The sequence below is a fragment of the Pseudorca crassidens genome, chromosome 8 (assembly GCF_039906515.1).
Source record: "Pseudorca crassidens isolate mPseCra1 chromosome 8, mPseCra1.hap1, whole genome shotgun sequence".
NCBI lineage: Eukaryota > Metazoa > Chordata > Mammalia > Artiodactyla > Delphinidae > Pseudorca > Pseudorca crassidens.
This window is the reverse complement of record NC_090303.1, coordinates 92,235,732-92,263,037: the sequence shown is the minus strand read 5'-3', so window position 1 is coordinate 92,263,037 and position 27,306 is coordinate 92,235,732. Positions and strand designations below refer to the sequence as shown.

The 27,306-nt window shown below is 39.9% G+C and overlaps 1 protein-coding gene and 1 pseudogene across 1 annotated transcript in view; both read left to right on the top strand.

Annotated features, from left to right (window-relative positions):
• The window catches only part of SVOPL (SVOP like), a 61,125-nt gene extending 37,192 nt beyond the window's left edge, over positions 1 to 23,933 (top strand). The window contains 3 exon segments of the mRNA XM_067745606.1: positions 22,124 to 22,152; positions 22,154 to 22,235; positions 23,829 to 23,933. Of these exon segments, the coding sequence (XP_067601707.1) occupies positions 22,124 to 22,152; positions 22,154 to 22,235; positions 23,829 to 23,933 (216 nt within the window).
• Positions 16,602 to 18,452, top strand: LOC137229548 (nucleolar protein 56-like; annotated as a pseudogene).
• Positions 23,934 to 27,306: the final 3,373 nt, after the last annotated feature.

The following is a 27,306-nucleotide window of genomic DNA, read 5'->3' as shown; positions in this document are numbered from 1 at the left end:
TTCATTGTGAGCAAGGGCTCTAGGTGCATGGGCTTCAGTAGTTGTGGCTCAAGGGCTCTAGACTCAGGCTTAGTAGTTGTGGTGCATGGGCTTAGTTGCTCTGCCTCATGTGGGATCTTTCCAGACCAGGGCTCGAACCCATATCCCCTGCATTGGCAGGCAGATTCTCAACCACTGTGCCACCAGGGAAGTCCCATTAGAGAATGTTCTAATTTCATTCTTTTACATGTAGCTGTCCAGTTTTCCCAGCACCACTTATTGAAGAGACTGTCTTTTCTCCATTGTATATTCTTGCCTCCTTTGTCATAGATTAATTGACCATAGGTGCATGGGTTTATTATTGGGCTTTCTATCCTGTTCCACTGATTTATATTTCTGTTTTTGTGCCACTACCATACTTTTTTGATGACTGTCGCTTTGTAGTATAGTCTGAAGTCAGGAAGCCTGATTCCTCCAGCTCTGTTTTTCTTTCTCAAGATTGCTTTGGCTGTTTGGGATCTTTTGTGTTGCCATACAAATTTACAATTCCTTTGTTCTTGTTCTGTGAAAAATGCCGTTGGTAATTTGATAGGGATTGCATTGAATCTGTAGTTTGCCTTAGGTAGTATAGCCATTTGACAATATTAATTTTTCCACCCCAAGAACATGGTATATCTTTCTATCTGTGTCGTCTTTGATCTCTTTCATCAGAGTCCTATAGTTTTCAGAGTACAGGTATTTTGCCTCCTTAGGTAGGTTTATTCCTAGGTATTTTATTATTTTTGATGCAGTGGTAAATGGGATTATTTCCCTAATTTCTCTTTCTGCTCTTCCATTATTAGTGTATACAAATGCAGGAGATTTCTGTGTATTAATTTTGTTTTTTTGTTGTTTTATTTATATTTATTTTTGGCTGTGTTGGGTCTTTGTTTCTGTGTGAGGGCTTTCTCTAGTTGCGGCGAGTGGGGGCCACTCTTCATCGCAGTGCGCGGGCCTCTCACTGTCGTGGTCTCTCTTGTTGCGGAGCACAGGCTTCAGACACGCAGGCTCAGTAGTTGTGGCTCATGGGCCCAGTCGCTCCACAGCATGTGGGAATCTTCCCAGACCAGGGCTCGAACCCGTGTCCCCTGCATTCGCAGGCAGATTCTCAACCACTGCGCCACCAGGGAAGCCCTGTGTATTAATTTTGTATCCTGCAACTTTACCAAATTCATTTATGAGCTCTAGTAGTTTTCTGGTAGCATCTTTAGGATTTTCTATATATAGTATCATGTCATCTGCAAACAATGACAGTTTTACTTCTTTTCCAATTTGGATTCCTTTTATTTCTTTTTTATTCTCTGATTGCTGTGGCTAGGACTTCCAAAACTATGTTGAATAAAAGTGGTGAGAGTGGACATCCTTGTCTTGTTCCAGATATTAGAGGGAATGCTTTCAGTTTTTCACTGTTGAGAATGATGTTAACTGTGGGTTTGTCATATATGGCCTTTAGTGTGTTAAGGTAAGTTCCCTCTATGCTCACTTTCTGGAGAGTTGTTTTTTTTTTTATCATAAATGGTGTTGAATTTTGTCAAAAGCTTTTTCTGCATTTATTAATATACCATAGTTTTTATTCTTCAGTTTGTTAATGTGGCGTATCACACTGATTGATTTGTGGATATTGAAGAATGCTTGCATCTCTGGGATAAATTCCACTTGATCATGGTGTATGATGCTTTTAATGTATTTTTGGATTTAGTTTGCTAGTATTTTGTTGAGTATCTTTGTGTCTGTGTTCATCAGTGATTCTGGCATGTAATTTTCTTTTTTTGTAGTATCTTTGTCTGGTTTTGCTATCAGGGTGATGGTGCCCTCATAGAATGAGTTTGGGAGTGTTGCTCCTTTGGAATTTTTGGAAGAGTTTCAGAAGGATGGGTGTTAGCTCTTCTCTAAATGTTGGATAGAATTCACCTGTGAAGCCATCTGGTCCTGGACTTTTGTTTGTTGGAAGTTTTTAAATGACAGTTTCAATTTCACTACTTGTGATTGATCTGTTCATATTTTCTATTTCTTCCTGGTTCAGTCTTCAAGGTTCTACATTTCTAAGAACTTATCCATTTCTTCTAGGTTGCCCATTTTATTGGCATACAGTTGCTTGCTGTAGTCTCTTATGATCCTTTGTATTTCTGTGGTGTCAGTTGTAACTTGTTTCATTTCTAATTTTATTGATTTGAGTCCTCTCCCTGTCTTTCTTGATGAGTCTGGCTAAAAGTTTATCAATTTTGTTTATCTTTTCAAAGGACCAGCTTTTATTATTTATTTTAAAAATTTTCTGTATGTATTTAATCTCCAGTCTCGTTCAACTGCTACACAGTCTTTGTCACACATTTAACAGATATTTATTGAGTTTCTACTATGTACCAGACTATGGTGCTAGAAGAATTCAGATACATTGATTTGATTGATTGGATTTCAAAAAGCTTAGAGTACAGTGGGCATCCAAAGGTTTGATATACATAAAACTTCTTAATAAGGCACCATCATTCTACAATTTTTTCTCAGTTTCTAAATTTGGAGTCTTTTTAATACTTGGGGAATGACCTAATTAACCAATAGCACTATGATGCTGAAAGCACTTACATTATAAAAAATATACATGATTATTCTGTAATTTATTATAAGGCAAATATGCAGGGCATTTGCTTAATTATTATTTTAATAGAGTACTTTGTCCATTTAGGGAGTTAAATTTAAAGTATCATGATAAAATCATAATAATTATGACATTTAGGTAACCTCACCTAAACCTATAACTTTAAATAAAATCAGTGACTCCCAAATGTGTATTTTTGGCCAACAGCTTGCTTTTGAGTTTCAGAAACTTGAAACCAATGCCCTGCTATACATTTCTACCTAAGTATCCCTCAAGTACTTCAAATTCAAAAGGTTCATATATAAACACAATATTTTCTCTTACAGAGCTGCTTTACCCTCAGTATGTTTTAGATTAGTTATTCATCCCAGTCCCAAGAGTTAACCTAATCCCCTGCTTCATATTTTTTTCACACACACACACTGTATTTTATTTTTACAAGAGATAAATAAACTGAGACCAAGCATTGTAAGTGGATGACCACAACAAAAGCAACAGTGATTGCAATTACCAAACACGAAACACACTCATACTATGTCATAATATTGACGTTCAGTCCAGTAATCCTCCACTGTAACAGCTCCTTTACTTGGCAGTGAAAACTGATTTGTATATTTTTTGCCTCTGAGTCCTTGTGGGATTTTTTTTTTATTCAAACAGAAAGTCACAAAAATTATAATTCTCATCAGTTCACTCAGTCCCATGTATTAATTTTTTTATCTTGATCTTTTGTTAGCACTTTTATGAATTCATCAGTCTTCCATTAGAGTTCTGAAAATGCTTATTCATTCAGTTCAGCAGTATAGTCAGTTACCAGAAACCTGTATTTGTCAGAGTCTTTTCCATGAATTCCTTGAAGTTGAAACCCTTTTATAGGAACATTTTTGCAAAAGCATCAGAGTACACCCAGAACTGTCTGTAAATGACAAAAGACTTAAAAATGACCACAGTTAAAGATTTGATGAAAGTTCATAATATTGCAATTGACAAGGAAATTTAGTTATTTCTGAGATATACATTTTAAAGTAATAACTAGAATTATGACTTATAACATTATACCAGAACATATAAGATTTTTAGAAATTTCATGTAATGTCTGAAACATTTATATTAATATATTTCCATACAAATAACCCAAAGAAAGTTTAGTATTAGTTGTTTTTTTTGTTTCTTTTTTTATACTGTAGGTTCTTATTAGTCATCAATTTTATACACATCAGTGTATACGTGTCAATCCCAGTTGCCCAATTCAGCACACCACCATCCCCACCCCACCGCGGTTTTCCCCCCTTGGTGTCCATACGTTTGTTCTTTACATCTGTGTCTCAACTTCTGCCCTGCAAACCGGTTCATCTGTACCATTTTTCTAGGTTCCACATACATGTGTTAATATACGATATTTGTTTTTCTCTTTCTGACTTCACTCTGTATGACAGTCTTTAGATCCATCCACGTCTGAACAAATGACTCAATTTCGTTCCTTTTTATGGCCGAGTAATATTCCATTGTATATATGTACCACATCCTCTTTATCCATTCGTCTGTCAGTGGGCATTTAGGTTGCTTCCATGACCTGGCTATTGTAAATAGTGCTGCCATGAACACTGGGGTGCATGTGGCTTTTTGAATTATGGTTTTCTTTGGGTATATGCCCAGTAGTGGGATTGCTGGGTCATATGGTAATTCTATTTTTAGTTTTTTAAGGAACCTCCATACTGTTCTCCATAGTGGCTGTATCGATTTACATTCCCACCAACAGTGCAAGAGGGTTCCCTTTTCTCCACACCCTCTCCAGCATTTGTTGTTTGTAGATTTTCTGATGATGCCCATTCTAACTGGTGTGAGGTGATACCTCATTGTAGTTTTGATTTGCATTTCCCTAGTAATTAGTGATGTTGAGCAGCTTTTCATGTGCTTCTTGGCCATCTGTATGTCTTCTTTGGAGAAATGTCTATTTAGGTCTTCTGCCCATTTTTGGATTGGGTTGTTTGTTTCTTTAATATTGAGCTGCATGAGCTGTTTATTTTGGAGATTAATCCTTTGTCCATTTGCAAATATTTTCTCCCATTCTGAGGGTTGTCTTTTCGTCTTGTTTATGCTTTCCTTTGCTGTGCAAAAACTTTTAAGTTTCATTAGGTCCCATTTGTTTATTTTTGTTTTTATTTCCATTACTCTAGGAGGTGGATCAAAAAAGATCTTGCTGTGATTTATGTCAAAGAGTGTTCTTCCTATGTTTTCTTCCAAGAGTTTTATAGTGTCCGGTCTTACATTTAGGTCTCGAATCCATTTTGAGTTTATTTTTGTGTATGGTGTTAGGGAGTGTTCTAATTTCATTCTTTTACATGTAGCTGTCCAGTTTTCCCAGCACGACTTATTGAAGAGACTGTCTTTTCTCCATTGTATATCTTTGCCTCCTTTGTCATAGATTAGTTGACCATAGGTGCATGGGTTTATCTCTGGACTTTCTGTCTTGTTCCATTGATGTATGTTTCTGTTTTTGTTCCAGTACCATATTGTCTTGATTACTGTAGCTTTGTATACAAAGCTTTGTATACTATACAGTATAGTCTGAAGTCAGGGAGTCTGATTCCTCCAGCTCCGTTTTTTTCCTTCAAGGTTGCTTTGGCTATTCGGGGTCTTTTGTGTCTGCATACAAATTTTAAGATGATTTGTTCCAGTTCCGTAAAAATGCCATTGGTAATTTGCATTGAATCTGTAGATTGCTTTGGGTAGTATAGTCATTTTCACAATATTGATTCTTCCAATCCAACAACATGGTATACATCTCCATCTGTTTGTGTCATCTTTAATTTCTTTCATCAGTGTCTTATAGTTTTCTGTGTACAGGTCTTTTGTCTCCCTAGGTTGCTTTATTCCTAGGTATTTTTTTTTTTTTTTTGCATTGGTAAATGGGAGTGTTTCCTTAATTTCTCTTTCAGATTTTTCATCATTAGTGTATAGGAATGCAAGAGATTTCTGTGCATTAATTTTGTATCCTGCAACTTTACCAAATTCATTGATTAGCTCTAGTAGTTTTCTGGTGGCATTTTTAGGATTCTCTATGTATAGTATCATGTCATCTGCAAAAAGTGTCAGTTTTACTTTTTCTTTTCCAATTTGGATTCCTTTTATTTCTTCTCTGATTGCCGTAGCTAGGACTTCCAAAACTATGTTGAACAATGGTGAGAGTGGACATCCTTGTCTCATTCCTGATCTTAGAGGAAATGCTTTCAGTTTTTCACCATTGAGAATGATATTTGCTGTGGGTTTGTCGTATATGGGCTTTATTATGTTGAGGTAGGTTCCCTCTATGCCCACTTTCTGGAGAGTTTTTATCATAAATGGGTGTTGAATTTTGTCAAAAGCTTTTTCTGCATCTATTGAGATGATCATATGGTTTTTCTTCTTCCATTTGTTAATATGGTGTATCACATTGATTGATTTGCATATATTGAAGCATCCTTGCATCCCTGGGATAAATCCCACTTGATCATGGTGTATGATCCTTTTAATGTGCTGTTGGATTCTGTTTGCTAGTATTTTGTTGAGGATTTTTGCATCTATATTCATCAGTGATATTGGTCTGTAATTTTCTTTTTTTGTGGTATCTTTGTTTGGTTTTGGAATAAGGGTGATGGTGGCCTCATAGTATGAGTTTGGGAGTGTTCCTTCCTCTGCAGTTTTTTGGAAGAGTTTGAGAAGGATGGGTGTTAGCTCTTCTCTAAATGTTTGATAGAATTCACCAGTGAAGCCATCTGGTCCTGGACTTTTGTTGGTTGGAAGATTTTTAATCACAGTTTCAATTTCCTTACTTGTGATTGGTCTGTTCCTATTTTCTATTTCTTCCTGGTTCAGTCTTAGAAGGTTATACCTTTCTACGAATTTGTCCATTTCTTCCAGGTTGTCCATTTTATTGGCATGGAGTTGCTTGTAGTAGTCTCTTAGGATGCTTTGTATTTCTGCAGTGTCTGTTGTTACTTCTCCTTTTTCATTTCTAATTTTATTGATTTGAGTCCTCTCCCTCTTTTCCTTGATGAGTCTGGCTAATGGTTTATCAACTTTGTTTATCTTCTCAAAGAACCATCTTTTAGTTTTATTGATCTTTGCTATTGTTTTCTTTGTTTCGATTTCATTTATTTCTGCTCTGATCTTTATGATTTCTTTCCTTCTACTAGCTTTGGGTTTTGTTTGTTCTTCTTTCTCTAGTTCCTTTAGGTGTACGGTTAGATTGTTTATTGGAGGTTTTTCTTGTTTCTTGAGGTAGGCTTGTATTGCTATAAACTCCCCTCTTAGAACTGCTTTTGCTGCATCCCATAGGTTTTGGATCATCGTGTTTTCGTTGTCATTTGTCTCTAGGTATTTTCTGATTTCCTCTTTGATTTCTTCAATGATCTGTTGGTTATTTAGTAGCGTATGGTTTAGCCTCCATGTGCTAGTGTTTTTCCATTTTTTTCCCGTAATTGATTTCTAATCTCATAGCATTGTGGTCAGAAAAGATGCTTGATATTATTTCAATTTTCTTAAATTTACTGAGGCTTGATTTTTGAACCAAGATGTGGTCTATCCTGGAGAATGTTCCATGCACACTTGAGAAGAAAGTGTAATCTGCTGTTTTTGGATGGAATGCCCTATAAATATCAATTAAATCTATCTAGAACCAGCTTTTAGTTTCATTGATCTTTTCTATTGTGTTCTTCATCTCTATTTCATTTATTTCTGCTCTGATCTTTATGATTTCTTTCCCTTTACTAACTTTGGGTTTAGTTTATTCTTTTTTCTCTGGTTGTTTTAGGTGTAAGCCTAGGTATTTTATTTGAGCTTTTTCTTGTTTCCTAAGGTAAGATTGCATTGCTATAAACTTCCCTCTTAGTACTGCTTTTGCTGTGTCCCGTAGGTTTTAGATCATCATGTTTTCATTGTCATTTGGCTCTAGGTATTGTTTGATTTCCTCTTTGATTTCTTCAGTGATCCATTGGTTGTTTAGTAACATATTGTTTAGCCTCCATGTGTTTGTGTTTTTTACAGTTTTTTTTTCCTGTAATTGATTTCTCATCTCATAGCACTGGGGTAAGAAGAGATGCTTGCTGTGATTTCTATTTTCTTAAATTTACTGAGGCTTGATTTGTGTCCCAAGATGTGATCTATCCTGAAGAATGTTCCATGTGCACTTGAGAAAAAAGTGTATTCTGCTGTTTTTGGATGGAATCTTCTATAAATATCAATTAAGTGCATCTGGTCTAATGTGTCATTTAAGGTCTGTGTTTCCTTATTGATTTTCTGTCTGGATGATCTATCCATTGATGTAAGTGGGGTGTTAAAGTCTCCCACTATTATTGTATTACTGTTGATTTCTCCTTTTCCGGCTGTTAGCATTTGCCGACCCCTGCCTTCTTAGGAGATCCTCCAAGACCTGCAGGTAGGTCCAGCCCAGGATCCTATGGAGTTACTGCTTTGTGTTGGGTCCCACTGTATTTGAACCCTTGTGAGTGCTCTCCAAGAGTGCAGTCTCTGTTTGCCCCAGTCCTGTGAAGCTCCTGTACTCAAGCCCCACTGGCCTTCAAAGCCAACTGCTCTGGGCGGGTTCCTCCTCCCAATGCCAGACCCTCAGGCTAGGGAGCCTGACATGGGGCTCAGAACTCTCTTGTGGGAAAATCTTTGTGATATAATTATTTTCCAGTTTGTGAGTTGCCCACCCAATGGGTATGGGATTTGATTATGTCATGAAAGCACCCCTCCTGTGGTCTTGTTGTGAATTTTTTTTGTCTTTGAATGTACAATATCTTTTGTTGGTGGGTTCCAGTCTTTTCTGTTGATTGCTGTTCAGTAGTTAGTTGTGATTTTGGTGCTTTCAGGAGAGGAGGTGAGCTCAGGTCCTTCTACTCCACCATCTTGTCCAGAATCAAGGGGCTGCTTTTAGTTTGGATGCTTGCTGCCTCTTTCATCAGTGTGTGCCTGCCGTTATCCACTTGATAAGGGGTGTGCAGGTGTGGTGGCTCTTGTGCAGTCCTAGGATGGTGGGGGAAGCACTTGGCGCCTGCTTGAAGGTCTCATAGTGGCAGCTGTGGCCAGTGCACTCCCGGGACAGCAGGGGCAGGGCTTGGCCCCTGCTTGTGGATATCCTAGGGATGGCTGTGGTCCGTACACTCCCGGGATGGGAGGGCAGTGCTTGGCACCTGCTCACATGTCTCATTGTGGCAGCTGCGGCCAGTGCACTTCTGGGACAGCAGGGGTAGGGCTTGGTGTCTGCTTGTGGGTTTCCTAGGGGTAGCTGCAGTCCGCACACTCCTGGGACGGGAGGGCGGTTCTTGGCACCTGCTCACAGGTCTTGTAGCAGTGGCGGTGACTTATGCCCTGCTCCTGTTGGCAGTGTCCTGTTGCTTGAGAATGCTTGTAGGGAAAGAACCTCTTATGGTGGTCCTGCCCCCTCTCCTTGTGCACCCCCCATTAATGGCAGCTTGCCTCTCTGGTGTGCCCAGGCTTCTTCTGTGTACACCCTTGGTTGCCACATTCCAGCCTCTTCAGGCTGTCTCTGCACAGCCAACCCCAGTCCTACCCCTTGGTCTGGCCTCTGAAGCCTGAGCTTCAGCCCCCAGCCCCCACCTGCAGCAACAGATGAGTGTCTCAGCCTGGGGAGTGCAAGATGGCAGTGCTGACCTTCTGTGCAAGTTACTTTCTGTTTTGCCTTCCACAAACCGGTTTCTGCGCTCTCCTCCAAGGCTCTGAAGCTCCCCCTCCATCCAGGCTGATCTCCCCCACCACTGAGGGGGCTTCCCAGGGTGTAGGAACCTTTCCTTCTTCACAGCTCCTTCCCTGGGGTGCAGGCCCCATCCCAATTCCTTTCTTTTTCCTTTTGTCCTACATGGTTACATGGAGATTTCCTTGCCCTTCTGGGCAAGAAGTCTGAGGTCTTCTGCCGGTGTTCTGTGTTAATCCTCCTACTTGTAGATCAATTTTTAATGTTTTTGTGGAAGAAGGTGAACTCCATGTCCTACTCCTCCACCATCTTGATCCCATCCCCATATACTTTTTAAGTTGAGATACAACTGACATATAATGTTATATTAATTTCAGGTGTACAGCATAGTGATTCCATATATGTATATATTACAAAATGATCACAATAAGTCTAACATCCATCACCATACATACACATTTTTCTTTTCTTGTAATGAGAACTTTTAACATTTAACCTCTTAGCAACTTTCAAGTATATAATACAGTATTAACTAGTCACAATGCTGTACCATACATCCCCAGGACTTATTTATTTTACAACTGGAGGTGTGTACGTTTTGATCCCCTTCACCCATTTCACCCCCACCCCTGCTGCTGGCAACCACCAATCTGTTCTCTGTACCTGTGACAGTGTTTGTTTTTAGATTCCACATAAGTGAGATAATACAGTATTTGTCTTCCTCTATCTGGCTTATTTCCCCGAGCATAATGCCCTTAAGGTCCATCCATGCTGTTGTAAGTGCCAGGATTTCCTTCTTTTTTATGGCTGAATAGTATTCCACGGTATATATACATACCACATTTACTTTATCCATTCATCCACTGATGGACACTTAGGTTGTTTCCATGTTTTGGCTGTTGCAAATAATGCTGCAATGAACGTGGGAGTGCAGATAACTCTTCAAGCTAGTATTTTTGGTTCTTTTGGATAATTACCCAGAACTGGAATAGCTGGATCATATGGTAGTTCTATTTTTAATTTTTTGAGGAACTGCCCTACTGTTTTCCATATTGGCTGCATCAATTTATATTCCCACCATTGGTGAATGTGGGGTCTTAAAGTTCAAAAGAGTTCCCTTTTCTCCACATCCTTACCAACTCTTGTGATCGCTTGCCTTTTTGATAATAGCTATTCTAACAGGTGTGAGGTGATATCTCACTGTGGTTTTAATTTTCATTTCCCTGATGATTAGTAATGTTGAGTAGATTTTCACATACCTGTTGGCCATCTGTATGTCATCTTTGGAAAATTGTCTCTTCATGCCCTCTGCCCATTTTTACATTGAATTGTTTTCTTGTTATTGAGTTGTATGAGTTTTTCTATATTTCGGATATTATTCATTCATTCATTGGTGAATGTGGGGTATTAAAATTCCCTACTATTACTGTATTGACATCTGTTTCTCCCTTTAGATCTGTTAATATTTGCTTTGTATATTTAGGTGCTCCTGTATGGGGTGCATAAGTATTTACAAATGTTATATATTCTTGTTGGAGTGACCCTTTTATTATTATGTAATGACCTTCTTTGTCACTTAAAGTCTATTTTGTCTGATAAAAGTATAGCTACCCTAGCTTTCTTTTTGGTTTCCATTTGCATGGAGTATCTTTTATCATCCTTTCAGTTTCAGTCTGTGTGCGTCCTTACATCTGAAGTGAATCTCTTGTAGGCAACATATAGATGGGTCTTGTTATTTTTTGAAAAATCCATTGTCACTCTGTCTTTTGATTGGAGAATTTAGTCCTTTTACATTTAAAGTAAGTATTGATAGATATATACGTATTGCCATTTCTCTGTTTTCTGTCTTTGTTCCTAGGTTCATTTCTTTTTGTCTTACTCTCCCTTTCTGATTTGACAATTTTCTGTCATGCTATGCTTGGATTCCTTTCTTTTTCTCTTTTGTGTATCTGCTCTAGGTTTTTGCTTTGTGGCTACCATGAGACTTACATAAGACATTTTAGAGATACAGCTGTTGATTTGATAGCAGCTCCAGTTCAAATGCTTTCTAAAGCTCTACATTTTTACTCCCCACGCACACTTTGTTTTTGATATCACAATTTACATATTTTTATCCTGTGTATCCATTAACACATTATTGTAGTTAGAGTTATTTTTACTACTTTTGGAGTGGGCAGAGGAAGAGCAGGAAGATGGTACCAGGCAGTCTTCTGGTCTCTGGAGAGGATTATAGTTGGTCCCTAGATGTGTGTTTAATTAGAAGCCTGCCACTCAGGTTGCAGCTGTGAAGATAAGCTTACAGGCCTCTTTCCCAGAAAGAAGGTGTTTCAGTCTGCTGGCTCTCTGCTGCTGTGCCCTGGGGTGTAGGTAGTTAAGAACTCTTTGTTACTTTCTTGTGGGACCCGTAAACATAAACCTTGCTGGCCACCAGAGCCAGGCGATCAAGGGGTGTTCCCTGGGCAGTAGCCACAAAAATTGGGACACCATACATGTACACAAGCTCCTTTTGGGGAGATAGCAGAGATCTGGAGCAAGGCAGAGAGACAGCACAAAGATGGCACCTGCCAGCCTTCATCTTTGCAGAGTATTTCAGTAGGCTCCTGGATGTATGTTAAAGCAGATGCCTGCCCCACAAGGTGATGGTTTAAAATAAGCAAATAAGCCTCTTTCACAGAAAGACTGGATGTGTTTCAGTGGGCTGACTGCACTGGTCCCCAGGTGGGTAGCCAGGCTCCCTGGGAGCCCTCTAAGGAAAATGCTCAGTTTGCTATAGCCTTGTCTTATAGTGGATGCAAGCCCTCTTGGCTTTCAAAACTAGATGTTTTGCAGGTTCATCTGTCAGGTACAGGTCTTAAAAGTTGTGGTGCCAGATGTGGGGTTGGAACCCGTCACTCCTCATGGAGAAGCTCAAGGTTGTGAGTTCCCCTCTTTTTGTGTGTCACTGAACCGGGGGTGGGTTCATGGTAAGATTGTGTCTCAGCCTCTTCCACCCATTTTGATGTGGGATTTTCTTCTTTGCCTGATGTGAAGGAGTCACTCAGCTAGTTTTGGGGTTTCTTTCAGAGGATATTATTTTGTATGTAGCTGTAGATTCAGTGTGTCCATGAGAGGAGGTGGGTTCATCTTGAACCCAAACCTTCATGGACTTTTTTTTTTTTTTTGCGGTACGCGGGCCTCTCATTGTTGTGGCCTCTCCCGTTGCGGAGCACAGGCTCCGGAGGCGCAGGCTCAGCGGCCATGGCTCACGGGCCTAGCTGCTCCGCGGCATGTGGGATCTTCCCGGACCGGGGCACGAACCCGTGTCCCCTGCATTGGCAGGTGGACTCTCAACCACTGTGCCACCAGGGAAGCCCTCATGGACTTTTTATAGCCTGCTTTTGGCATGCAACAATATGTTACATTTTTCATGTTGATAAAAATAAAAGTCAAGCCCTTTTTCATGCTGAAAAATGTCATATGTATACTCCAAAAATTACTTTCAAGAACTTTGTCAGTTCTGTATTGTTAAATGTCTAGACTATTTGATATTTGTCTATTATAAACAACAGTTGTAAGCACTCTTGTGCTTACATTTTTATCCAACTATGCAATTATCTCTTTAGGATAATTCCTAGAAATTGGATTGGTAGGTCAGGGGGTCTGCTTATTTTCCATTTTGATACATTGTGCTAAAATTCTCTTTGGGAAGCCTGTACCAGTGCGTTAGGCCTTGCTGCTTCACATACTGGCCAACTAGTTTTGTCTATTTCATCTTTGCCAATATTACTGGCAGTAAATGATATCTTTGATATTGTAATTCACGTTTCTTCGATTAGGAATGAAACTGAACGTTCTTTTCATATTTTAATTGGCTATCTTTTTTAGCTTGTTCACTCAGGTCCTTGTCCATTTTTCAATTTGGTCTTTAATACATTGATTTGTAAGAGTCCTTCATATATATAAAGGATTTTAATCATTTTCCTGACATACTACAAATGTTCCTCCCAACTTTGTTTGTCTTTCCTTCTTGTTTATGGTCCTCTTTCTCTGTACAGAAACTTAAGGTTCATAGACACTCAAATATATCAATGTTCATGATTAGAATTCTGAGAATACACATCTCTTTTCTTCCAGTCCTTCTCTGGTCTTGTCTTTCTTTGGGGAAAAGGTGTACAAACTTTTTATTGAAATATGACATACATATAAAAGTGGCCATATCATAAGTGTACAACTCAATCAATTTTCTCAAAGTGAAATGAATCCCAAATTCTGACCCAGAAATCCCTGAGGTACCCTCTTTCAGGCCATCATAGTGTCGAAGTGTGAGGTCTACTGTAGGAAACAGCTTTATAATTTCCTATGTGGCAGGCCAGTTGTCCCTACACTATTTATTTAACTATTTATTTCATTTATTTACCTATATTTTTACTCATGGATTAGAAATGTCTACTTATATTCCCACAATCACTTGGTCTGTTTCTAGCCTTGCTATTTTAGTCCATTGATCTGTGTGGTTTCGTCACTGTCATATTCTTTTCATTAGTCAGGTGGGGTTTATAGTACATTTTCAAAACTGGTTGTGTAAGCTCCACCTCATTGCTATTCTTTCTCAGATAAGATTTAGAATCATTTGCAATGTGCCTCCCTTGTCTGCCCAAATCCTATTAAGATTTTAATTGTTAAGTCATTAAATGTATCAGTTAATTTAGGAAAAGTTGACTTTTTTTCTTAGTGTTGTCTTCCCATATAAGAACAAGGTTCTTCTCTCCATTTGTTCAGTGTTTCTTCTGTGTTCCTTGCTGGGATTTTGTTTTCTTCAAATAGATCCTGCACATCTTGTTAAGTTTCTTAGGCATTTTAAGGCTTTTCATTGTTATTGCAAATAGATGATTTTCTTCCATTATAACTTCTAGTCTAACATTCTAACTAGCTATTGGTATTTAGAGAGGCTATTAAGTTTTTTGTCTATTGATTTTTCAAACTGCCAGCTTACTGAACTCATTCTGATGGGTTTTCATTTGAGTCTCTGAGTTTTTCAGGTTTGTCATTGATCTGTCCTGTGATTTCAATCTATCCCTCCATGTTGAATCCTTCTGGTCAGCACTTTAATGTTAAGATTCCATAGCTTACAAACTGTAATGTGAACTCCATTGACTCACTCTTTCCTCTTCTTTCCACTCAAACCACTTAAGAGTTCTTCCTCCTCACTGTCCTCATTTCCTTCCCCCCACTCACTCGTCCGCCTGCTCCAACTGGCTGCAACCTTTCTGACTCCAACAAAATGCTTGGTAAGGTCTCTGTGAGCGCCACGTCTCTAAATCCAAACGTCGTTTTAGCCCTGCATTTTGCGGGACCCCTCCTTCACATACAGTTCCGATGGCCTCGCCCTCACGCGCTGTCCCCTTCCTACGGTATCGTCACCTTGCATTTTGTGGTCTTCCTCCTGCATCTCCCACTGCTCTTCCTCAGTCTCTTTGTGGTACACCTTCCTCTACTCTTTATTATTGAGGATTCTTTATTTTTTATACAGCAGGTCCTTACTAGTTATCTAATTTATACAAATTAGTGTATGTATGTCAATTCCAATCTCCCGATTCATCCCCGCTCCCCCACTGAGGATTCTTATTGCTTAATATTAGATCCTCATCTTTTCATATTTTACTCTCCACTTAGGTGATTTCACCCATTTTTATGATTTTAATCACCAACTATATGCTCATGACTCCCATCTTTATATCTCTAGTCTAGGCCTTTCTTCTGAGCTGCGATTTATATATCCATTCACCTCCTCCACATTTCTGCTTGAATGTCTCAAACTCACCTTAAATTCACCACGTCCAATAGTAAAATCATGACATTTTTCCCCAAGTCCACTCCTCTTCACAGTTTCCATCAGTGCATGGCATCACTACCCAACCTGGAACTGTCCTTTGCTGTTCCCTTCTCTCTCATCATCATAGCCGGTCCTAAAACCATGTGGATTTAACATCCTAATAATAGATGCTGAACCCTTAACCTTATCTCCTTTTCCACCACCAGCATCACTCTGGTTTGAACTACCATCACCTTTCCCTGGATGGCTAAGGTAGCGTCCTGCCTGGTCTCCTCTGTGCTCTTACTCTCCTCCAACTCATTTTCCTCACTGCATCCGTGCAGATCTTACATTGTTCTTGTGCTTAAACTCTGTCATCTTGCCCTTCCTCAACAATAAAGACCAAAATCCTCAACATGTGCTATGGGGCTGTAGCAATGAGGCCCCCGTCTTGTACTCTTACCTGCTTGTAAAATTTCAAACACAGAAATGTGTAACTGAGAAAGGAATAATTCTCTGTAATTCTATCACCAGAGATAGCCACCAGTGTATGTCTTAATGGTTTGGGGTATATTCTTCCAGATGCTTTTTTATGCATATATATTATGTCTCTCTTGGTATATCTGTTATCAGTAATATACCAGAGTTGTATGAGTGTATCTATAAACTTATTACATACATATTATACTAAAGGCTTGTAAATATGTAGATAGCCTTACTTAATAAATACCTACATCTGTCTGTGTATCTACCTGCTATGGTCACCTGCAGAGACAGATGGAACGTCCCTCCACTCCTCCCCACCCCCCCAAAAAAAACTGGGGGTCAGATGTCAAGACTGATGTCACATACACACACCAAGAGGGTATGAAAGGTTTGTTGTTTAATTACATAGCTGAGATCTCTGGGAGAGCAGGGTAGCCCCCTCAGGCAGATCCAAAATGGCCTGAGAGAGCAGGCAAGGAGATTGGCTGGGGTTTTTCTTGCGGCCAGATTTGAGTGTTTCCATGCTAGGGCAGGGGCTTGTGTGGTTTGAATCTCCTGCCAGTACCAAAGGATGAAGCATCCAGGCTTTCTTACCAGTTTGTTCAGAAATAGGGGTACAAGGGGAAGAGGGAAGGGTGAGGCTTAAAGGCTGTCAGCAGTCATCAAGTGGAGTCAGACTCCTCTTTACACTATGTATCCATGTGTGTGTGTGAGTACACATGTGGATAGGCCCATGTTCAAACACACACATACCCAAACCTGTCCATCCATCCGTCTGTCCACACATACCTACATATATATCTACATATTGCAACTGCCTTTCGTCATTAATAATCATTTTGTTAGTATGTGGAGATCAACCTCATTCTCTTATATAGGTGCCTAGATTTCCATTGTAGGGATGTGTATAATTAGATAGCCATTACCTTGTTGATGAAGTTGTTTCTAATGTTATTTCTTTCTGCTTTTACAAACAACGGGGCACTGAACATCACGCACAAGTTTGTAACTGTGCGACTATGTTAGTCATTGAGCTCTCTTATGTTCCGGATACTGTGAAAACCCAGGTCCCAGATTCTTTGAAGTGACATTCTAGTGGAGAATAGACAAGGGACAAACAAACAGTTTGCTAACATGTTCAATATGATTACTGATATAAACACATGTAAAACAGGGGAAGGAGATGGTGATGGGAGTGGTCTGCTATATCGGGTGGTTAGGGAGGGCCTCTACAATAGGGCGGAGTCACGTGGGAATGGCCACAGAGTATGTCTAAGGAAAAGCATTCTTTTTTTATAAATTTATTTATTGTATTTATTTTATTTTTGGCTGCATTGGGTCTTTGTTGCTGCGCGCGGGCTTTCTCTAGTTGCAGCAAGTGGGGGCTACTCTTCGTTGCGGTGCACGGGCTTCTTATTGCGGTGGCTTCTCTCGTTGCGGAGCATGGGCTCTAGGAGCGTGGGCTTCAGTAGTTGTGGCATGCAGGCTCAGTAGTTGTGGCTTGCAGGCTCTAGAGCACAGGCTCAGCAGTTGTGGTGCACGGGCCTAGTTGCTCCGCGGCATGTGGGATCTTCCCAGACCAGGGCTTGAACCTGTGTCCCATGCATGGCAGGAGGATTCCTAACCACTGCGCCACCAGGGAAGCCCAGGAAAAGCATTCTTACGTAGAAAAAGCCTACTGAATAATTTTTGAGGTCAAAGGGTGTGCATATTTTAAATTACAATGGATCTTTTAAGAAAATTTATATACTCCTTGATATATTAATATTAACACACTCTTAAACAAGCAACCCTGTTTCTTTCCGTCATCACTAAAAAGCCTTTTTTTAACCTTTTTTGATATGGTGGACAATAACTCATATCTCCTCTTAATTTGTACTTTGTTATTAGTAAGGCTGAGCATCTTTCATCTGTTTATTATCCATTTGTCTTTTTTGGTAAACTGCTTATTTATGGGATTTGCTCTAATTTCTTCAGGCCATTGGCCATTTATTATTATACTACAGATATTTTTTCATTGTTCATGTTTGCCTTATGATGTTACTATCAGTTTTTGGCATGCAAAATATCAATTTTTTTGTAGTCTACTTACCAATTATTTTCACGTAAGGAGTTAGTGTTTTGGGTCATGCTTAGTGGCCTTCATTAATCCAAATTTCTAAAAATGTTTCTTAAACACTGAAAGTGCAAAGGCTTTCAATGTTTCATCTAAAACATTAAATTCTTTGATTTATTCACAATTTACTTATGCTTGAGACCTGAGGTAAAGGTCTCAGCTTTAAAAAGCAACAACACAAACTGATTTAATGAGCCTGATTCAATAATGCCAAGAGAGAGAACTGGGGAACCGGAGGTCTTCAAGCCTTTCCAGCACTTTCTTTGGCCAGGCAGAGGAAGAGGCTGCTGAGGTTACTAGGAAGCTGGAGAAACAGGAGAAGAAACACTTGAAGAAGGAAAAGGCTGGCTGCGATTGCCCTGGCGTCTTCAGAAAACAGCAGCAGGACCCTGGAGGAATGTGAGGGGACAAGTGAAAGAGCCGAAAAGAAGCAAAAGCAAAAGCCCCAGGAGGCTCCTCAGGAGAATGGAATGAAGACCCATCTGTCTCCTCCAAACCCCCCCAAAAGAAATCTTTTTCCAAGGAGGAGCTGGTTAGTAGTGATCTTGAGGAAACAGCTGGCAGTGGAAGTCTCACCAAGAGGAAGAAATCTTTCCCCAAAGAGGAACCAGTGAGTGACTCTGAAGAGTCAGGAAACAAGAAGGTCCCCAGGCAAAAGAGGAAATTCTCTTCCAAGGAGGAGCCACTCAGCAGTGGACCTGAAGAGCCTGCTGCCAGCAAGAGCAGCAGCTCCAAGAAAAAGAAAAAGCTCTGAAACCTCCCCCAGGAAAATCAGAATGGACATTTCCCTAGTGGGGCATAACTTGCAGACGTTATTTCCCAACCCATCCCCTATCTCAATAAAAACCAAACCAAAACAGAACAAGCAAACAAAGCCACAAAACAGTGCTTATAGCTGGTTGCTCCCAGGCCATTCATCATCCTTTTGTCCGGCTCCTCTCGGTTGATTTAACACGCCCCTATTACAATAACCAAATTTCCATAAATTCTTGGATCTGTTTTGTGACTCATTGTTTTACTGATCTATTTTGGCACTGATATCATATTGCTGATGATTGGAACTTTGTTTAGTGCCTCTTAGCCGAATAACCTCCCCAGATTCCCTCACCCGCACGTGTTTTCAGAAGTGTCTTGATTTTTATAGATATGTTAATGCTTTCAAATTAACTTTAGAATCAGTTTTTCCCCCCAGATTGACTCAAAAATACTACTGGGATTTTGACTGAGAATCCATTAGAGTTACTACAGATTACTTTGAGAACCATTTTTTAAAACAATACTGCATTTTTCTAAGAACTAAACAAATTTATTCAATTTTTCGTGTCCCTTAGTAGGGACATGAAAAATACCTTCATATATGTAATACATTTCTTAAGTTTATTCCTAAGTATTTTATTTTTGTTCCTATTTATCTGCGTCCAACAAAGTTAATATGCTGTATTTTCATTCCATTCAATGTTATTTTTTATTTTTCTTGAGACTTCTTTGACCTGTGGATTGTTTAGAAGTGTTTGGAGATTTTGCTGTCATCTTTATTTCTAGCTTTGATAGCATTTGAGTCAGAGAACACATTCTATAATTTCAGTTCTTTTAAATCCTTTGAGGTTAATGTTATGGCCCAGAACGAGGTCTATCTTGGTGAATGTTCCATGGGCAGAAAAGAATGTGTATTCTGCTGTTTGTTCGGTGGGTGTTCTATAAATGTCAATGAGATCCTCTTGGTTGATGGTGTCATAAAGTTCTATATCCAGCTGATTTTGTCTAGTAGTTTGTCAATTGAGAGAGGGGTATTGAAGTCTCCAACTATATGTAGATTTGTTTCTCCTTTCAGTTTTTTCTGAAAGAATGTAATTTGAAGCTCTTTGGTGTATAAACCTTTAGGAGTGTTTTCTTGTTGGACTGAACCTTTTATCATTGTGTAATATCCCTCTTTGTCCCTGGTCTGGGCTGATTTTTAGAAGTAGAGATTTACAGATCTCTGTTTTTTGATACAGTGAATCTGGAGTGGGGCCTGAAAATATGCATTTTAACAAAATTCCCAGATGATTTTTAGTGTTTTTGGTTTATTTGGTTTTTTGGATCTATACCCAGGAATGGAAATGCTGGGTCATATGGTAGTTCTGTTTTTAGTTTTCTGATGAATCTCCATACTGTTTTCCACAGTGGCTGCATTCTCACCAACAGTGCACAAAGGTTCCCTTTTCTCCACATCTTCGCCAACATGTTATTTGTGTTCTTTTTGATTATAGTCATTCTGACAGGTGTGAGGTGATTTCTTGTTGTAGTTTTGATTTGCATTTCCCTGATTAACGATGTTGAGCACCTGCTAACATGCAGATGTGCCTGTTAGCCATCTGCATTTTCTCTTTGGCAGGATGATTTTTATAATTAGGTTTTACTCAGAGTTCTTGCTTACAAACAATAAAAATTGACTTTGGTTAACTTAGGCAGAAAGGAATTTTTTATTTTTTAATTAATTTTATTTTTGGCCATGCTGTGCAGCATACAGGATCTTAGTTCCCTCACCAGGGACTGAACCTGTGCCCCATGCAGTGGAAGTGCGGAGTCTTAACCACTGGACTGCCAGGGACATCCCCAAAAGGAATTTATTGAAAGAATATCCAGTAACACTGACTTGATTGCTAGAGTCCTGCTAGGAAGCAGAGCCCTAAACCCCTCTAGGGAAGCCAAAGAAATGAAGGAATTGCTCTCCCTGATCCTAGTGGGTAGAGCACAAAGTTTTATGACCTAAACTTAACCATCAGGCTCTCACACCACTTCAGACTTTGAATCTGGTGCAAAGAATATGAAGTAGAGCTAGTTTAGAATTCAGCCTGGTGGTGGTGAGAATTTTGGTGTCAAAACAGAAGTGGCAGTAATGGCAGAACCTAGACACATGCCTAACTGTGGCATCATTTGGTCATGGTTCAGACTGCCTGGTCTCCTTTGGTTTCCATCCCTTTTATCATCCTGGTTTCCCAAAACTCCTGTTTGGCGAAAATTGTAACATATTTTATTTTTGGAGATAAAATCAGAAAATAATAACTATCACTTGCTAGGTCAACTACGAAATAGTAAATGTGGTTAATACCATGGGTTGTTTGCCTGACAAGTGGAATGATTTACTGTTTTAGAAGGCAAATAGGCGGACCTCCCTGGTGGTCCAGTGGTTAAGACTCTGCGCATCCAATGCAGGGGGTGCGGGTTCGATCCCTGGTTGGGGAACTAAGAGCCCACATGCCGTGCAGCACAGACAAAAAAAACAAAAAAAAGGTCAAGTAGGCCTTATACACAGGATGGGCTCTCAAATTGTGTATCTTAGGGGAACCTTAGTGGTGGTGACAGCAGTAGGGATCTGTTATGTGTCAGGGATCTATCTGTGACTTTGGACAAGTAGTCACTTAGCCCTTCCTTACTCTAGGATTTTCTGTAAAGTGAAGAGGTTGGACTAGACCAAAGACTAGTGTCTAGGTCTCCAAACTGCAATATTCTGTGACTCTAGAGAGCCTCGTTGTTCCTTAATCATTTCAGTTAACCATCCTTGTGAGATTAGTTGACAACTACTACCATGTGCTTGGCTTTTTGCTAACTTTGGGCAAAGTCCTAGGGATGTGTGAGATGGAGTGTCTAAACCAGTGGTCTCCAACCTCTTTGGCACCAGGGACTGGTTTTGTGAAGACAATTTTCCATGGATGGGGGTGTGGGTGGGGGAGATACCTCAGGCGGTAATGCGAGCGATGGGAGCGGCAGATGAAGCTTTGCTCGCTTGCCCATCACTCACCTCCCACTGTGCGGCCTGGTTCCTAACAGGCTGCAGACCGGTACCGGTCTGTGGCCCGGGGGTTGGGGACCCCTGGTCTAAACTAACCAGTATCAGGATGAGAATGGTGTCCACTTTTTCTACGGTAAGTTTTGATTGGTTGTGACCCATGAAGCATCATGAACACAGACATGTTATCATTTCAGAGACCAGGAAATTACATCTATTCCCAAAAGACTTCCTCCTGGTTGATCCTGTCAGAACTGAAGAGGGAAAGTAGACTTTTAGCAGAGGGGGTACTGTAGGAAAGGAGAGGGTTACAAGTTAAGCTGAATTGGGTAGGAAAACAGGCAGCTCTCCCGTCTTCCCCAGGTACTGGGTTGCTCTGGAGAAGCCTGAGGGGTGAATGCAGGGAGAAGTCTGACTTGGCCAGTGCATGTTAATGTCACTCGCAGCTCATGGAAGAGTCGCACAAAATTGCCTATAGTAGCTTGGCCCAAATAAATAATAGACCTAGGATGTCAGGAATGCACAAGTTACAGAACGGCTGCAAAGCCCTTTGTTTACGTATTTGGTGAAGTGAATTCTTATTTTCCGTTTAGCATAAAAGTCAGTTTAAAAGTGACTGGGGCACAATCTATTGAGTCATTCCTTGTGCTTTGCAGGTTCTCATGCGTGCATCATTTCTGGGAGCCTTGTCTTTTCTCATCTGTCTGTGTTGTGTGTGCCATTTCTGCATTTACTCTCCCTATTGAGACCAAAGGACGGGCCCTACAGGTAAGTGATGCAGGCCTCTCTTAAGCATTCTCAACTAACACCTTTTGACTAAAGGAAATAAGCTTGGAGTATGGAAATTCTTTTAAGCAGATGATGATGCCCAAGTCTGTGCTAACACAATGGTACATCTGTTTAGCAGGTTCCAGTAGAAAAAATGGGTGTCCACTGTTCCTGCATGTAACTTTGAGCAGCAAACCGATTATTCATTTCAAACCTTTCCTTCCTGTAAAAGTTGACTAAGATGAATGATATTATTGACACCTCAGCTTTCTACCCTTCACTTTTCTGTTTGTAAGCATTGCTGCAGAGCTAAATGGGGCCAGAGGATCAGAAACAGCTATTTGCATTGCCCTTAGGATCACAGGGTCATTACTGTTGGTCCAGCTACCTTTCCCGCAATTTTGTCAGCTGCCTGTGGTAAGACTGGAGGCAAAAACTTCTGTGCTGCCCCAGTTGTCATCCAATACTAACAGACACAAAGTGCATAAAAAAGGATATTCCCAAAGTATAAGGTATGCTCCCGGGGGCAAAGTTGTATCAGAGATGGCCTCTCCTAGCCCCCTTAAGGTTGGCTCCATCTCAAAGTACAGCTGGTGGCTCTGTTGTTTCCCTGCCTTAAATGTAAAGCTTGTTGCTGGTATGCAAGGGTGTGTGTGTGCGCGCGTGCACACGCCCACAGGGAAAGGGGGAGAACAGCTGGGGTTAGCTGTACACGGGTGACCACTGAACAGCAGGGGGGTTAGAAGCACCAACCCTCCAGGCTGTCAAAAATGCCAGCATAACTTATAGGCAGCCTTTGGTATCCAGTTACTCGCATCTGTGGATTCAACCAACCACGGATCGTGGATTGTACAGTACTAGAGTATTTACAACTGGAAAAAAATCCATGTAAACGTGGACCCGCACAATTCAAACCCACGTTATTCAAGGGTTAACTGTGTCTGATCTGAGCTGCCACATCTAAATGGGACTGTGAAGTCATCGTGCTCCTTTGGCTGAACGTGGCTTGCCTTCTCTCCCATATCCTATTTATAGTGAACCATGGACACTTGTTAATGTCTGTGAGTAGTTGGAAAGTATTTTTGAGTAAAGGGGGCAGGGGGAGCAAAACTAAAAAAAACCCCGATTTACACCAGTCTTAATGTTTTTTGCTTGCCCTAGATCCAAAATGTGTTATTCCATTTTCCCCCTAACTTTTTTTTTTTTTTTTTTTTTTTTTTTGCGGTACGCGGGCCTCTCACTGCCGTGGCCTCTCCCGCTGCGGAGAACAGGCTCCGGACGTGCAGGCTCAGCGGCCATGGCTCACGGACCCAGCCGCTCCGTGGCACGCGGGAGCCTCCCGGACCGGGGCACGAACCCGCGTCCCCTGCATCGGCAGGCGGATTCTCAACCACTGCGCCACCAGGGAAGCCCTTCCCCCTAATTTTTAATCTTTCAGGTAATACTCATTTTAATCAGATTAGATAACCTGCTATGTAATTATAAATTTAGGGCTTTGTTTAGATTCCTTACTTGGAAAGGTGACCCATTCATTGAATACCTGAAGCCAGGGATTGAATTAGGTGATTCAAATGATTCCTTTTAATCTTAAAGGATTGTCACATGCTTCAAACAGATGAGGAAACTAAGGCAAAAGGAGAGTTGTGTAACTCGAATAAAGGAACACACTACATACTGTCGGACTGGAATTTAAATTAGACTGCAAAGTTAAGTGATGCTAAATCTTATGCTAATTTTCTGTGATGGTGGCTTTTTTAAAGTAGTAACAATACATATAAAATGAAACCTGGCTCATCTCACGTGCTTTATGGATTTCCAATTCAAGCCCTATCCACTTACGATGACCATTCCCTCTTTTGTTGACTGGGACTTGGTTTTAGGAGTGTAGTGAAATTATTTTGCATGTATGTTTACAAGACATTAATCAGTCCCTACCACTTTCACATGCGGATACAATAAATACAGTTGTATGGGCATGTAGCCCTTGAGGGCTCTGCCACACAATGGCTATATGTCTTTGGGCAAATCTTAAAACGTGTCTGTGTGTATCTCAGTGTTGTGAGCACTTAACATATGAAACTATCTGGTGACTGATAAAATAAAACTCCTAGAAATATTTAAAACATGCCAAAAAATTTAACTTTCTACAGCACAGACAGCAGCCCTAATAATTTGGATGAACCAACCTGGTCAATAGTTTAATAGTAGTAATTCCACTTTAGAATGACTCTAAAAAGCTCTTATTTTGATGAACCTGGTAAGTAATCAAAAAACTCTTGAAAGAAGTATTTATAATGTGACGTTTTTTCCTGAATGATGTCTGTATTGCACTAGAATAACTGAATTATAAAGGTACTATTTGCACTGTCAGGTACACAAAGGTAAATGTTAGACCCTTAATTCCTTATAAGCTTATTAAAGAACTTTCTATTACTAGTTTGTAGTGCCAGATAGTTGAATATGGAGAAGACGTTATAAAAAATTAAATGTATTATCTAATAAATTACTCATTTGCCAGCAACTTAAAGACCTGCAAAACTATGTCTACCAAAGGATAAAAATATATTTTTATCTTCACAAAGAGCTGTGGCACATTTAAAATACACCTGGCTTGGGCCTTCCTGGTGGAACAGTGGTAAGAATCTGCCTGCCAATGCAGGGGACACGGATTCAAGCCCTGGTCGGGGAAGATCCCACATGCTGTGGAGCAACTAAGCCCCTGCACCACAACTACTGAGCCTGCGCTCTAGAGCCTGTGAGCCACAACTACTGAAGCCTGTGCACCTACAGCCCGTGCTCCACAACGAGAAGTCACCGCAATGAGAAGCCCATGCACTGCAACGAAGAGTAGTCCCTGCTCGCCGCAGCTAGAGAAAGCCCGTGCACAGCAATGAAGACCCAACGCAGCCAAAAATAAATAAATAAAATGTATAAAAAAATAAAAACACCTGGTTTAATTTCAGTACACTACTTGGTAGTTAAGAAATATTGATTATGTATTTTTGAAAACTAAGACACATGAGAATGCAGTAGGTTAGCTGTATATATTGTCTCAGGGAAGAGATCAATAGAGGACTTTTATAAAATATTCATTAAAGTTGGCAAAGTGTATCTAGGAGAGATGGGTAGGGGGAAGGTGGCTTTCTTCCTTGGCATCAAGTCTGTTCAGGTATATAAGAATATGTAATAAATATCAGACAAAACATATACTTGATATTCTCCCATGAAGTTTATAGCAAAAACTGGACTGAAATTTTGTATCTAAGACTTGAATTTGAGGTGGTATCATTAAGCGTTTCAAAACAAATAGAAGTCATTCAACCTGGAAGAAATGGACATATTCTTAGAAAAGCACAACCTTCCAAGACTGAACCAGGAAGAAATAGAAAATATAAACAGACCAATCACAAGCACTGAAATTGAAACTGATTGATTAAAAATCTTCCAACAAACAAAAGCCCAGGACCAGATGGCTTCACAGGTGAATTCTATCAAACATTTCAAGAAGAGCTGACACTCATGCTTCTTAAACTCTTCGGAAAAATTGCAGAGGAAGAAACACTCCCAAACTCATTCTATGAGGCCACCATCACCCTGATACCAAAACCAGACAAAGGTGTCACAAAAAAAACTACAGGCCAATATCACTGATGAACATAGATGCAAAAATCCTCAACAAAATACTAGCAAACAGAATCCAACAGCACATTAAAAGGATCATACAACATAATCAAGTGGGGTTTATCCCAGGAACGCAAGGATTCTTCAATATATGCAAATCAATCAATGTGATACACCATATTAACAAATTGAAGGAGAAAAACCATATGATCATCTCAATAGACGCAGAAAAGGCTTTTGACAAAATTCAACACCCATTTATGATAAAAACCCTCCAGAAAGTAGGCATAGACAGAACTTAACATAATAAAGCCCATATATGACAAACTCAGAGCCATCATCGTTCTCAATGGTGAAAAACTGAAACCATTTCCACTAAGATCAGGAACAAGACAAGGTTGCCCACCCTCACCACTATTATTCAACATAGTTTTGGAAGTTTTAGCAATCAGAGAAGAAAAATAAATAAAAGGAATCCAAATCGGAAAAGAAGTAAAACTGTCACTGTTTGCAGATGACATGATACTATACACAGAGGATCCTAAAGATGCTACCAGAAAACTACTAGAGCTAATCAACGAATTTGGTAAAGTAGCAGGATACAAAATCAATGCACAGAAATCTCTTGCATTCCTACACACACAGATGATGAGATATCTGAAAGAGAAATTAAGGAGACCCTCCCATTTGCCATTGCAACAAAAAGAATAAAATACCTAGGAATAAACCTACCTAAGGAGACAAAAGACCTGTACGCAGAAAACTATAAGACCCTGATGAAAGAAATTAAAGATGATACAAACAGATGGAGAGAGATACCATGTTCTTGGATTGGAAGAATCAACATTGTGAAAATGACCATACTACCCAAAGCAATCTACAGATTCAGTGCAATCCCTATCAAACTACCAGTGGCATTTTTCACAGAACTAGAACAAAAAATTGCACAATTTGTATGGAAGCACAAAAGACCCCAAATAGCCAAAGCAATCTTAAGAAAAATGGAGCTGGAGGAATCAGGCTCCCTGACTTCTGACTATACTACAAAGCTACAGTAATCACGACAGTACGGTACTGGCACAAAAAAACACAAATATAGATCAATGGAACAGGATAGAAAACCCAGAGATAAAGCCATGCACATATGGTTACCTTATCTTTGATAAAGCAAGCAAGAATATACAATGGAGAAAAGGCAGCCTCTTCAGTAAGTGGTGCTGGGAAAACTGGGCAGCTACATGTAAAAGAATGAAATTAGAACACTTCCTAACACCATACACAAAAATAAACTCCAAATGGATTAAAGACCTAAATGTAAGGCCAGACACTATGAAACTCTTAGAGGAAAACATAGGCAGAACACTCTATGACATAAGTCACAGCAAGATCCTTTTTGAACCACCTCCTAGAGTAATGGTAATAAAAACAAAAATAAACAAATGGGACCTAA